General features: G+C 59.5%; 1 protein-coding gene across 1 annotated transcript in view; it reads left to right on the top strand.

Annotated features, from left to right (window-relative positions):
* LOC141371374 (kinesin-like protein KIF19) overlaps positions 1-13,554 on the top strand; it is a 34,951-nt gene that overhangs the window by 13,736 nt on the left and 7,661 nt on the right. Inside the window, exons 11-19 of the mRNA XM_073886344.1 lie at positions 1,307-1,319; positions 1,511-1,527; positions 3,465-3,598; positions 4,538-4,721; positions 6,007-6,277; positions 6,679-6,800; positions 8,127-8,251; positions 11,835-11,943; positions 12,464-12,856. Coding sequence (XP_073742445.1) covers positions 1,307-1,319; positions 1,511-1,527; positions 3,465-3,598; positions 4,538-4,721; positions 6,007-6,277; positions 6,679-6,800; positions 8,127-8,251; positions 11,835-11,943; positions 12,464-12,856 — 1,368 coding nt within the window. The remainder of the gene's footprint in view (positions 1-1,306; positions 1,320-1,510; positions 1,528-3,464; positions 3,599-4,537; positions 4,722-6,006; positions 6,278-6,678; positions 6,801-8,126; positions 8,252-11,834; positions 11,944-12,463; positions 12,857-13,554) is intronic.

Genomic DNA, 13,554 nt, shown 5'->3' with positions numbered 1-13,554 from the left:
CATTATCTTCCGTTCCGGAATAATTTTAGATTTACAAAAAATGGTGCAGAGAGTGCAGAGAGTTCTTCACTTCCCCTAATGTCAGCCTCTAAATTTGTCTTTATTAACTGAGGCAAAGCTCACACAACTTAAAATTCACCATCTTCACATGCACAGTTCCATGGCATTCGAGGCTCGTCCACGGTGCTGTGTGGCCACCACCTCCATCTGGTCCCAGAGCATCCCCGCCTCCCCAGAGCAGACCCCATGCCCATCACACAGTTTCTCTCCATTCCCTGCTTCTTCCCAAACCAGCCTTCGGTACGCCTACCTTAGGGGTAGGCATATCATAGCTCTTCCAAAAATTACAAAACGAATCAGTAAGTTAAAAAGGTACCCTTAAAAATGCTGGTAAGAAAGGTATACGTATGTGTGTACATGTACATACGTACCTACATGCGTACGTGTTCTTTTGGCTGATTAAAATAAGCGTTGCCATAATAAATAAAGGACTTTTGAAAACCAATAAGAAAGAACCACCAGTCCAGAACTGAGGGGAGGAAATGAATAGGTGATTCAGAGAATTCCTAGTGGCCAACAAACACAGGGAAAGATTCTTAATTGCGTCAGGAAACAGACACACATTGAAACAATTTTCATTTATCGGATTGGCTAAAGCCACAACGTCAGGTCATAGTAAACGGATGCTATAAAATGCAGGATGTAGATGGCAGCATAAACACTCTTCCTGGGCGTGTGAATTACCCTGTGTCTTTGGGAGGCCGGCTTCGTGGCAAACCGTTCACACAGCGCGTGCATTCTGTGCTCCAGCCCCCTCACCCCTCCAGATCTGCGATGAGGCACGTGCCCTCCAGTGCCCAGGAGGTTGTGGGACCGTAGTGTGCCCCCCGAGGGGGTCCGGATGAGCAAACTGGTGTGTTAGGGAGGGGAGGGCAGGGCAGGCCCGTCCGTGCATCCCGACCCCACGCAGGCATGTGGCTCATGTCTTTTGTTACGGGAATTTCCGGCACTGGTGGAGGAGAAAGGCCACAATGGCAGCCCCCGACCAGAGCCGCCACTCCTCGCCAGGCTCGCTCTGTCCTCCCACGCGGCCCCCATCCCATCATCTCGAAGGGTTAGGGCTGGTAGGCATGCATGTTTCTAGCAAGCCCATCGGTGTCATCGGGCCACACCTCAAATGTGGTCTCTTCTATTAAGTGGGCATCCCCACTTAATAGAAGAGAAAAAAGGGAAAACCCTTTTTGTGGTTTTCCTTTTGAGTCTTGCTGAAGAAACTGAGTCATTTGTCCCGTGGATTTGCCGACAGCTCCATGCTCTGAGTTCCTATAAATCAGTAGTTGTATCTAAATGTTGGGAAGAGGGGGCGTTCCCTGAGGCCACTGCTGTCATTTTGATGTGAGCCTGTCTGGATTGTGTTCTGTGCAGCGTCCCTAGAGAGGGACACGTGGTTTGTGTGCATGTACGCGTGGGGCAGGGGATGGGCTTTGGGCTGTTAGGTAAGTGACACCAGCCTATGGCCGTTGCTCTGTTCCTTGTTTTCCTCACCCAGCGGTGAGTCCTGGGGGCCATCCACCTGCACAGTGGGTCTGCCCCATTCTTTCTAACAGCCACGGAGCATTCCACTAGAGTCTGAGTATCTCATCCTCTTTGATGGGTACTTTGGGGCTTTCTAGCTACTCAGCCTCCTTGGGCACATGGGTGCCCATTTGTCTTAGGTGATTTGGAGAGCTCAGAGTTCTGTTGGAGCAAGAAGGTGGAGGGAGGAAGTGTTCCATGAAAAGGGGCTGTTGCTGATGGCAGACTGAGTCCCGTGGGGCCAGTGGAGGGCTGGGAGGCCGGTGGGGGTGGAAGATGGGGTTGTTGTAGAGCATTTGCAAAGCTAGGTGGTGACCAGGATGCTTGGGCTTCTTTGGGGCTGGGGGTGAATAGGGAGGCATGCCACAAGGGCCTTCACCCTGATGGCCTCTTAATTATTGGGGCTGGCCCTAGGTGGTCTGTACTGGGGAGGCGGGCAACATCATAAGGGGGTGGTGGTCTCATGGTGAGCCCTGAGGGCGTGACGGGCTTCCCTTGGGTCCTGTGTCAGTGGGACACTGTGTGTATGCCTCTGCCGGGAGCATTATGAGAATGTCCAGGGTACCAAGTACTCCCCCAGAATCGTGTAATGACTACAATGGTCCAGTCTCTGGATGCATTGCTCATTTTGCCCATCTCAGATCACTTGGCATTTAAGGAAAAGGTGCCCCTTGATCCCTGCCCTCCAGGTCAGGGGAATAGACCATGTGTGGCCAGAGTGGAGCTACCAATGGGACAGTAGGGGAATACCATCAATTAATTGTGGACAACTATTAGGTAGGGACTTACATGGGAAACAAAAGGACAAAACTAGGTTGCTCTGTGGAACTTACATTCTAGCAGGAAAGAGGTGTCAAATGTATCACAAAACATTTATCAATTATCGATATGCAGAGGACTGTGAAGGAGAAGGCAGGATGTTATCAGAACAAGTGGCAGGTGGACCCAGCTTGAGATTCTGGGAGGGTTTCCATGAGGAAGTGAGGTCTGAACTCAGATGGCTAGCCCAACCACACCCCTCCTTGGATCCCTGAGACTCAAATCCAGGTAATCTGACCCCAAATCAGGCAAAGAGACCATCTAAACCATCCATCCGATTATCTACCTATCCACCCACGCATCCATCCATCTATCCATCTCTCCGTCCATATCTCCACATCCATCCATTATTCATGCACCTATTCATCTGTCCATCCATCCATCCATTCATCATTCATCTACCCATCCACCCATCCGTCTCTCCGTCCATCCATCCATCCATCCATCCATCCATCCATCATTCACCCACCCATCCATCCATCCACCCATCCATTATTCACCCACCCATTCATCCATCCATCCATCATCTACCCATCCATCCATCCATCCATGCATTATTCACCCATTTGTTCATCCATCCATTCATCATCTACCCATCCATCCATCCATCATTCACCCACCCATTCATCCATCATCTATCCATCCATTATCTATTTATTTAAGAGAGAGAGAGCGAGAGAGCAGGAGCAGGGGAGCAGAGGGAGAGGGAGAAGCAGGCTTCTTGAGCAGGGAGCCTGATGCAGGGCTTGATCCCAGGGACTCTGGGATCATGAACTGAGCTGAAGGCAGACGCTTAACCGCTGAGCCACCCAGGCACCCCATCCATCCATTATTTACCCATCCATTGTCCATCCATCCATCCGTCCATCCATCCATTATTCACCCATCCATTATCCATCCATCCATCCAAACATGTGTATAGAGTTCCTCCCTGGTGCGGACCTGGTATTGGTGGGCAGGCATGGAGTTCAACCCTGGCTTAGGTAGCACTGCTCCTGGGGCAGCTGGCTCTCTTCCTGCCCCCAGTCATGACTCCCCCCCATGATGGAGAGGAGGATAGCCACCTTCAGATGAACAAGATACGGGCGCAGCTCCTTGGGGCCTTCAAGGAGCAGTTGGAGATGCGGCGCAGCCTGGTGGAGCTGGAGAACACCAATATAGAGCTGCACGTTGACACATCGCGCCACCTGCTGACCATTGCAGAGTGAGTGTGCCCACTAACCATCCCCGTGGGGCAAGGAGGCCAGCCAGAACGCGAGGAGCCACTGGTAGGAGTTCCTCCTGTGCTCTTGTCCAGCTTCTCTCTACTGCTTGCAGGTTGCCAAGGGGAACTTCAGTGAAGGGCACCCTCTCTTCCCGGGCAGGACTCCTGGCCCAATCCCTCCCTGCTCTCCTGCCCCTGTAGCTAAGCTGGGCCAGGTGGGGGAAGGCTTCTGGGTCCCTGTGATCTCTCCGTCCAAGGCTGGAGTCCAGAGCCAGCCCTGGCAGGTTAGGATCAGCCCCATTTCACAGAAGAGGACGTTGAGGCTCAGAGGGGGATGTGGGTTTGCACACCCACCAGGCCAGGACTCTTCTGCCGTTCCACACGTCCTTGCTGTTTGTACCTACTGTGAATAGACTGACCACATATGGAGGGACTGATCGTGCTGTTTGTCATCTGGAGCGGGACGCATTTGAGGGGGGAAGGGGCGCTATTTACAGTCACACAGGGAGCAGGTGTGCCCAGCCCTGCTGCCGCTTCTGTCCTCCCTTCCTGCCGTTCTTCCCCCATGGTGCCCACCGTGCCCCTCTGAGGGGTTGCCCTGAGCGGGGGTCATCATGTCAATCCCCAGAGCCCCGGTGCACTGTTGCCCTCCTACGGCCACGGGAGCCGGGCTCAATGGGGGCGCGTTTGCGTACAGGTGGCCCGAGGTTCCCGGGCAGAGCCGGGCTTGGAGGCAGGGGAATCCTGCGCTTGATCGTCCGGCAATCCTGCTTAATGGTCACTGCCTCTTTATTTCCTTCCAGTTTTTGTTCATGCCTTTTTGTGTTTTACGAGTGTAGAAGCGATGAGGCGGCAGACCCGATTCTGCCCAGGCCCGCGGGTAGACCCACCCAGGCGTGGCTTGCACCCTGACCCCCGATCCCTCTGTTGCGGCTGCAGCTGGGAGCGGGAGAAGACCCACCAGCACGCGCACAGTGACGGGACTCCAGAGAGGGACGAGGAGCCGGCAGAGACCGACGTGGACGGGGACGAGAGCGAGTCCGCGGAGCCACACGAGGTGGCTCTGGCCAGAGAGGAGGTCAACATGCTTCTCGCCGAGCAGCGGAAAACCGCGGCCATCAAGGTGGGGGAGGGGGCTGCACATGCAGGTCACAGCAGGGGTGTGACCACAGCGCACCGGGTCGGGCCGCCAGCACCGTACTGCGGACGGGGACGGCTCAGGGAGCCGAGATAAGCTGTTCCGCCTCCCTGGAGGCAGGAGGAGCTGAGCCGGGATGGGACCTGGGCCGACCGCAGAGTCCATGCCCTTCCCGCTAGTGACGGCCACAGGGGGGCGCAGGGGGCAGCAGGGGGCAGCGCGCAACAGGGGCGGCCCCGGCTGGAGAGCCACTGGGTCTGCACAGTGGTTCCCGTGCGCAGGTGTCTGTTCAGGCTCGTGGAGGAGGCATCTGATGAGGTCGCGCTGCTGATGGCAGGTGGCACTTACTTCACTTAAAAACCACGTAGCCAAGCTGAGAGCTCCTTATGTTGTCGCATCTCCCCGAGCAGTTTGGAACCTCCCTAGCACTTCCTTTTGGAAGTTGCGCCCTCCCAATCTGAGGAGGAAGTGAAAGGCTGGAGCACGTGGTCCTGGGCCACACTGGGGGTGTCCTCCCACCTGTGCCTGGTACCGGGGTCCAGGGGGTGGGCACGCACGGCTGCTTTGGCTGCAGCACTGGTTTCCTACTGTGCACACAGCAGTGAGGGCTGAGTCCTGGGGTGTGTTCTGAAGTGTCGTGTGTTCATAGATGGTCTGAGGCACAGTAGGGCCAACAGACCAGGAGACGACCGCCATTGAAAATCTAGTCCTACTCACAATTCCAGAAGGAAGGGGCTCGGGATTTCATGCAGGGGACACACAGGGCCGGTCAGGAGGCAGAGGGAGGCCGCAGCAGGGGTGAGAGCCTCTTCTCATGGTTTCCCCGGGAAGGAGGGGCGAGGCTGGGTGAGCAGGCTCAGGCCCGGCTAGTTTGAGTAATTCCAAGGGGCTCTGGGGCTGAGGGGCTGTCCTGGGTGTCTGGTCCCTGGGGGATTAGGGCGGGGGGACAGTGGCCCAGAGCATGAGCCCCATTTAGGAGGGGGTTGGGGTGCAGGCTCTGGGTTGGTTGGTCTGCTTTTGAGACATGTGCTTCCTGGGTGGGTGGTTTAGGATCCTCAGGAAGGAGCTCGCCTTGGGAGGGGCAGTCCCTCCAGGGTCGGCGAGGCCCCAGGTGTGAAAGCATCAGAACGCAGATGATAAAGGGCATGGTTAGTGCAGGGTGATGGCCACACGTTTTCGTGAGGCCAGGGTGCGAGGCCGAGCCCCCTGGGACGTGCTGGCTGGGAGCATGGACCGTAGGCTCCCGCCCGAACGCTCCGTCCCCCCACAGGCCGGGCTGGAGCAGCGGCTGGCCAATGCCAAGAGGAAGGCGTTGCAGCTGGAGAAGCTGCTGCCCACACAGGTCATCAGCGAGGACCAGCGGGAGGTTCTGCGGCTGCTGTGCTGGGCGCACGAGCTAGAGCTGGAGAACACCGAGCTGCAGGCCGGCAAGCTCCGCCGGAGGCACCTGCTCTGTCAGAAGGACTTTGTGATCCAGCGTCATCACCAGCACCGGCAGCTCTGCGAGCAACTCATCCATGACCTGTGGCAGCTGATTCAGGGTGAGGCCGCCCTGCCCTAGCCCCAGAAGGGGGAGGTGGGCACCGCATGCACGTGCTCGGACAAAAGCCTGGTCCCTGGGACGTAGGAGGGGACCCCCGTCGGCCTTTACCCAGCCCTGTCCCCTGCCCTGTCCCCGGCCCTGTCCCCCACCCCCGGCCCCCAGCCCCGGGTGTGAAACACTCCGCGATGTGAGGGAAGGCCAAACACAGTGTCAGAAATCCACTCAGATGCACACACGGGGCACAGACCGTCCATGGGAGAGTGCGGGTAGCCCCCTCTCTGGAAAATCCTCCTTTATCAGGTTGGAATATCTGCCTTCAAACTTCCAAAAAAAGAAGACACTGTCTTTTGCCCAAGTAGGGATGTCTGGCCCATCTGCATGCTCTCCCGTGTCCTGCAGATGGCGGCATCCCAGTGCCGGAGGCCCTGGACCGGCGCTTTCGCCGGTACACACGGGAGCTGGGCGAAGGCTCGCTGAACCGTCTGTTGTTGCTGCACTCGGTCATGTCCAGCTCCCTGCAGGTGAGTCGCCCTGGGGCCCCTCCCGCCAGCCCCGTGAGGGGACTGACCCTGATACAGGAGAAGGAAATTCAGGGAGCCCCCAGCCAGGTGCCAGAGCCGGCAGCACCGGGCCGGCCAAGCCAGTGGCCGGGCTTCGGGGAGGTCTCGGGGGCGCCCTGAAGGTTTGCGAGGAGGGTGTTCTGGGGCTGAGCCCGGGGCCAGCGTGCCCTTCACCCCGCAGGCCTGTGCCCCTTGGCAGCTGCAGATTCTGTGTGGGAGACAGAGGGCGGAGGGGAAGGAAGCCAGAGCATGGGGCAGACCGTGGTGCCTCAGGGACCCTGGGAGGGGCGTCTTCTGGGGAACCTCAGTTAGTTTAGCTCTCCTCTGGGGTGTGCCGGCAGTCTCCTGCATGTTGGGGGCATCTGGGGTCGATTCTGGGGGCTCCCCAGGGAAGAGGGCCGGGGGGAGGGCCCTGCATCCAGTCTTCGGAGGACTGCTGTTGTCACCACCTGGACCCCTGCCTGCAGCTAGGGCCTGCTGCCCCTGCCCCCCTGCTTCACCTTCTCAGGGGAGAAAAGAGAGCCCCCCCCAGGCTTCAGGCAGAGCAGGCGAGGGGCAGTAGCCCAGAAGCGTGGCACGGGCGGGGTCCAGGGATCCAAAGGTGTGTAAAGCCGCTTCCCACCCCGGTGAGAGGTCCCGGGTACCCGCAGAACGCGGCCACTGGGAGCTCTCCTCCCTACTCCTGCCGTGTGTCCTGTAGTGCATGTCAGGGTCCCCAGGACCACCCCCAGGCGCACTTCTCTAGACGCTCTCCCAGAACTCAGGAAGGCTGTTTTACCGAACCGCAAGTCCGTCCCCAGGGAGCATGCAGCCCCTGCGCCACCGTCTACTCTCTGTCTTTATGGGTTTGGTGACCCGGTGACCTGATAGTCCTTGTCCATCTGGCATTGGTTTCTTTCACCAAGCACGACGCCCTCCAGATCTGTCCCTGCGGGAGCCGGCATCACAACATCCTTCCTTTCTAAGGCCGAGGGATGTTCCGCGGTGTGGATGGGCCGCCTTGGGTCTGTCCAGCTGTCTGCCGATGGACGTGGGGCGCTTCCACTGCGTGGCTGTTGGGAGTGATGCTGCCGAGAACATGGGTGTAGCAGCATCTGCTTGAGTCCCTGCTTCCAGTTCTTCGGGTGCATGCCCGGGGGTGGGATTCCCGGGTCACATGGTGACTGTGTGTGGCTTCTCGAGGCTGTGCCCTGGCGCTCCGTGGCACTCGCCCTTTGCACAGAGCATCCTTTCTGTCTCTGTGCCGGGGAGGCACAGCCCGAAGTGAGCGTCTCCGCCTGTCCCCAGGATGGCTCGGTTCTGAACCTATCCCCCCCACCGCCGGACGAGGCCGGCCATGACCAGCCAGACAGGAAGGACCTCCCATGGGGCGCCCAGTTTGAGCTGCCGCGGATGCTGCTGCAGACGGACAGGTACCCACGCCCTCCCCTCTCCCGCCTGGGCATGGCCGTGCCCTTGGCTGGTGGGGTGCAGCCCCAGGGCTCATGGCCCCGAGTCTCCTGTCGGGAAGTCCGTCTACCGTCCCTTCCTTGCAGGGCTGTTTAAGATGAACACACACGTCCCAGGAGGTGCTGGCTGTGCAGGGAGGTTTCGAGGCTGGGGAGCTGGCTGCTAGAAGGGTGGCTTTCACTTTGGGTGTATTTTGTTCCCTCGGCGTCCCACCGTGTCCCACGGCCAATGCTTGTCCGCCCTCCTGCTGACTTTTGTCTTGGTGACTTCCACCACCAGAGCAGACCCGTAGTCATCACTCACAGACTTGCTCCCAGTTTTCATGTTAGCATTGACCAGGTTGTGTCCCCGTCTTAGCCGCTCGTCTGCCTGATAGAACGTCCCGGGCAGGGGGGCTCACACCTGGCGCCTACCTCTCACGGTTGTGGAGGCCCGGCGGCCGCCGTGGAGGAACAGCGGGGTGTGTTTCTGGCGAGGAGCCTCTCCCCGGCCCGTGCACACTGTGTCTGTGCCACGTGCTCGTGTGCTGGAGAGACCCCTCTCCTCCCCTCTCGAAGGACGCAGTCCTGTGCGCTCAGGACCGCCCCATGCTGACCTCCCGAAGGCCCCTCTCCAGATCAGTCGTGTCGGGGGCTTCAGCACAGGAGCTTTGGGAGGACCCGGTTCAGGTCACACTGTCCCCCAGGTCACACACATCGTGACACGTCCCCCCAGAATGCAGTTCTACAGCTGGGACACCTCCGTCCATGACCACAGTGCAGTTAGCATCCCCAGCAAAACTAGCGACACGTCGTCGGCGTCACCTCTGATCCTTGCTAGGGTCACAGTTCTCCAGTTTGACCCCAAATTCCTGTGCCGCTGGTTTGTCTAACTCACGTGCAGCGAGGGCCCCGAAGCCTAGGCTTGATCCCTGCCCTATGGGGGAATGAAAACAGCAGGGCTCCAGCCTTGGGGTGTGCATGTGTGTGTGTACATGCGTGTGTACATGCGTGCACACACATGTACATGGGCTTCTTGGTGTGCGGGTACCTTTATTGTGCAAGTGCATGCATGTGCGTGTTTCAGGGTGCGTGTGTATGTTTGGGAATGTGTGTGCACGTGCGTGTGCATATGAGAACAAAGTGCCCCATCCCCCCAGTCAAGACTAGATGTCTCTTCCACCTGCTCCTTGGCCCACACCTGCCTGAGCTTGCCGCTTGACCCATGGATTAGAGAGGACGGGTGTTGGCCCCACTCTGACACAGGGCTGATCGCAGGTCGGTTGTGAAGTGGGCCCTTCACCTCCAGCCCTCAGTGTAGGGAGGAGGGGGTCTGCCCTGAGGCGGCCCAGACTGTGGCAACACAGCGGGCCAAGCCACCTGCAGGCCGTGAGCCAGAGCGCGGGCTCCATGTTCCAGACGGCACGAGAGGAGCTGGGTCTCCCCGCAGCCAGGCTGGGCTGCTGACACCCTGCCCTAACAGGGTCGAGTCCCTGGGACCCTGCCTGTGGGCCGTGGGCAGCCAGCCTTTAGGCCAGGCTGACCGGTGCTTGAGTCCCCGGTCTGCCAGTCACCTGTACCATGATCCTGATCAAGCAGTTGCTGGGGTGAGCATACCTCCGTGCAGGGCGGCACGTGCCTGACGTGGTGGGGACGCACTACGCAGAGCTGCCGTCATGAGGGCAACCCGACGCGAGGGGGTGGAGGAAGGAAGCCGGTCAGCCTGCCTCGCATGTGAGCAGGACTCCCGTACTGGAGTTGGGCCTCTGTCTCCAGACCCCTTCTAGCTTTCCGGTCACTGTCGGTCCTGACAGAATGCTTTTGGCTGCAGGTAACAGATTTCTCAATGAGATTGATCTAATCAACACAGGTGTGTATTATCTGACGAGAATTTGGAGGATGCGGGGACTCAGGGCCATGATTTAAATGACTTGATGATGCCCATGTCCCAGGCATGTAAATAATGTCTCCCCTTAGAGTCGAAGAGGCTGCCACAGCTCCACAGATCACACCTCCATATAACCACACCTTAAAGAGGAAGGGAGGGCTGGGCTCTCTTTTTCATCTGGGAGAAAATTCCCTTCCAGAGGCTTCCCCTGTAGGTGTCACTAGGTCAGTGGATCACCTGCTCTCTGCTAGGCCAGTTCCCTACAGAGAAGGGAAGGGGGGACCGTGACAGGCTCGGGCTGAGTCTGACCACGTCTCAGGGCGGGCCACGCTGTCACTCTGAGTCACACTGGCGCTCGTTACCCAGCGAGAAGGGGCGGCCACTGGGCGGGCAAGCAGAGTATCTGCAAACCTCACTACGTGTTCATTGAGCACCTGTGCCAGGCAGTAAGAAGTGAACAAGATGGACGTGCCCCCTACCCTTGACCTGCTGTCCCTGTGGCTACAATGGGCAGGCCAGCGAGGAGAGGGTGCAGTTTGCTCCCAGACCCCAAGGGGGTTCCCATGGCAATGTCCTGAGTCCGGAGCCGGCATAGGAAACGTTGCTGCCCACGTCCGATGTGGCCTTCGGTGGGAGGGAGCTGGGCGCTCCGACGGCCGTGGGGCACCCTGCACCAAGTGCATACATAGTCTTATTCCACAGGTGCCAACCGGGCTGGAGGGGCTCAGCAGCTTGCTAGAGGTTCACCATGAGGAAACGCCAGCCAGGCATGTGTCTCTAGTTTGGAGTCCTGGCCATGGGGGTAGGCGGCCCTGCACATGGTGCTTAAACCCCTTGTCATCAGCCTCATGGTGAGCGAGCAGTCTTCCCAGCAGCTCGGCCTATCACCACTTGGATTTCGTAGACGAGAGAGCACAGGTCAGGGGCGCAAGCCCACTCGTCAGGGAGCCTGGGTGTGACGTGTGATGCTTTGTTCTTACGGTCGCGGACGACCTGCCTCGACAGGAGGCTCCTAGAAAGCCCTGTTCTTGCAGAGTAGACCCATAGGACCGGGGCAAGTTCTGGAAGGTTGTCTGCAGTTCCTCCCCTTCCAACGGCCAAAGTCTTCCACATGCAGGGTCCTGGGCCAAGTCTATGTCTCTGTTCCATCCTCCTCTCCTTGCTGTGTCTTGGATGTGCCAAGCTGGTCTCTGCCCCAGGGCCTTTGCCCGTGCCATCCCCCAGCACTCAGCACAGCTCTTCCACTGCCCTTCCTCGGGTCTCAGCTTGGACGTTTCCTCCTGTTCCGTTTCTCCCGTGGCAGATCTAAGGCCAGCTGGGTGTGCGGCAGCCCAGTTCCGGCACTAACCACCCAGAGTTGGTGTAGACCCCACCAGGTAGGGCCTCCGTCCTCTACAAGATTGCCCCCGTGTCATGGAGGCCGGCGGCCTAGCCGGCTGCAGGTGGAGTCCCTGGGCCACCCGCGCTTCTGTCCAGCTGGCCACCACTTCGGGGGTTCCTGCGGCCCCCTCACGTCTGATAAGGACTCAGGGCTCACGCGCCCAGTGTGGCCCCCGACCTTGCCCTGGCCCGACGTGGGCCACAGCGTCCCAGGGCTCAGGCTCTGCTTTCCTCGGCTGGACGAAGGGCCGAGGGGCCCCGGCAGCTGGCTCAGCAGATGCGTCTGTGTGTTCCCCACAGCAGCGGCTGCAGATCGTCGCAAGCCACACCATCGAGAACGCTGGGCAAGCCCGATTCCCTTCTCCCTCCACCGTCCCTCCGCATCCTGCTAACCCCACCAGCTCACGAGGTTTGTGTGCCGCCCTAAGCAGGGCCCGGGCTCTGGGGAGGCCTCCCCTGCCCCCGCAGAGCTGCGGGACTGGGCAGACAGCAGATGGAGGGGCTCCGGGGAGGGGCAGGCTGTGAATATTCACGCCCTTCCTATGAACTATGAATTATCGTTAAGAAGCTGCTAGATTCGTGATTACCAGTGGTAGTGTGAGTGAGCACTCTTACCCTGGGTCACATGCTGGGGATGCCCCCTGTCCTAGTGGGGGTGCTGGGAAGCTCAGGCCCCTGGAAGAAGCCCCATCCATGACTCCAGGTGGGGCGGAGATGCCCTGGGCTCCTCGGCCCTTGGGAGTGCTGACCCGTGGCTCCAGGGTGTCCTGGACCCAGGGACTGGCTTCTTCATGCACCTTCCTTGGCCCTCCTCCCACCCCACTTGCCCTGAGTCACTGGCCCCGAGTCGGTTTCTGGGGCCCAGCGGGGGGCGGGCCAACCGGGGCAGCCTGGTGATGTCTGACCATCGCTGACGCTGGTCCCTACAGCCGTCGAGCTCCCCGAGTATGAAGAACTTGGTCTCCAAGATGTGCCCCCCGACTGGCCTGGACCTGGCCCGCTCGCAGATGGCGGCGGAGGCCGGCGGCCCAGCCCTGAGCGCTCAGGCCCTCAAGGAGATGGCCATGAGCACCAAGAGCATCGCTCTCATCGCAGCCACCCGGCGCTCCAAGGCTCAGGACCGTGAGGGTGGCAGTGGCCACTCCTCCCTCCACCTTCCGGAGGAGGTGGCCCTGGACTCCAGGGACCCGAAGGCCAGTGTCACCCCGGAGCCGAGCCCAGCAGAGCAGAGGTGGCCCCTCGCCAGCCCAGGCAGGGGTGGTTCTGCAGAGAGGAAGACCAGGAGGAAGCGGTCACCCTCCCTCACCTGGAGCGTGCAGCCGGTGGGTGGACATTGGCTGGCCTCCTAGCCCAGTCGTGGGGTCCAGCTGGGATGGCAGAGAGGGAGGGTCGGACCGACCCCCACTGTTATGGTGGAGGCAGGAGGGCCCCAGGTGCGGAGGAGGAGGAGGGAGGACACCTGGGCCCCCACCCCTTCTTCATCGGAAGCTGGGTGCGTGCCTGTTTTCAGTAGCCACATCACAGTGCGGGCACCAGCTTCTCATCTCCTGTTCTTCCTAAATGTTCGTTTATAAATTCTCAAGTGCCCACGTGGTATTGGCATTTTTACCCTGAAAAGGTACATTGCTTGGTTCTAGCACCCCTCAGGCACATAGTAACCGTGTGAGTCGTGAGGCGCTGCCCACCACGCGGTGTCTCTCCTGCAGGAGCCTGGCCCCGGGCCTGGCCTTCCTCTCTGCAGAGAGGTCCCTGCCCGGGCTGGCGAGGGGCTACCTCCGGTCTGCTGGGCTCGGGTCCGGGGTGCGCCTCCACTGCTGGGACTGAGCTCCACACGCTGTCCATTGTGCGGCCCCTGATGGTCGTCTGCTCCCCATCCCGAGGCCGTCTTTCATTTCTGACCACTTCAGCATCCCTCTGTGGGCAGTGTTCCTTGTTTCTAGTTACCTTTTTGGGACACTGGACCGTGTTGACCTGTGGAAGTCTCCACAACATTTAAGCAGAATCCAGCACACAGCAGAGC

Source organism: Callorhinus ursinus, unplaced genomic scaffold (genome assembly GCF_003265705.2).
Source record: "Callorhinus ursinus isolate GAN/ISIS: 27379988/994484 unplaced genomic scaffold, GSC_fseal_2.0 scaffold70, whole genome shotgun sequence".
NCBI classification, from domain to species: domain Eukaryota; kingdom Metazoa; phylum Chordata; class Mammalia; order Carnivora; family Otariidae; genus Callorhinus; species Callorhinus ursinus.
The sequence above is the reverse complement of the archived record's forward strand: the minus strand, read 5'-3'. Positions and strand labels throughout refer to the sequence as shown.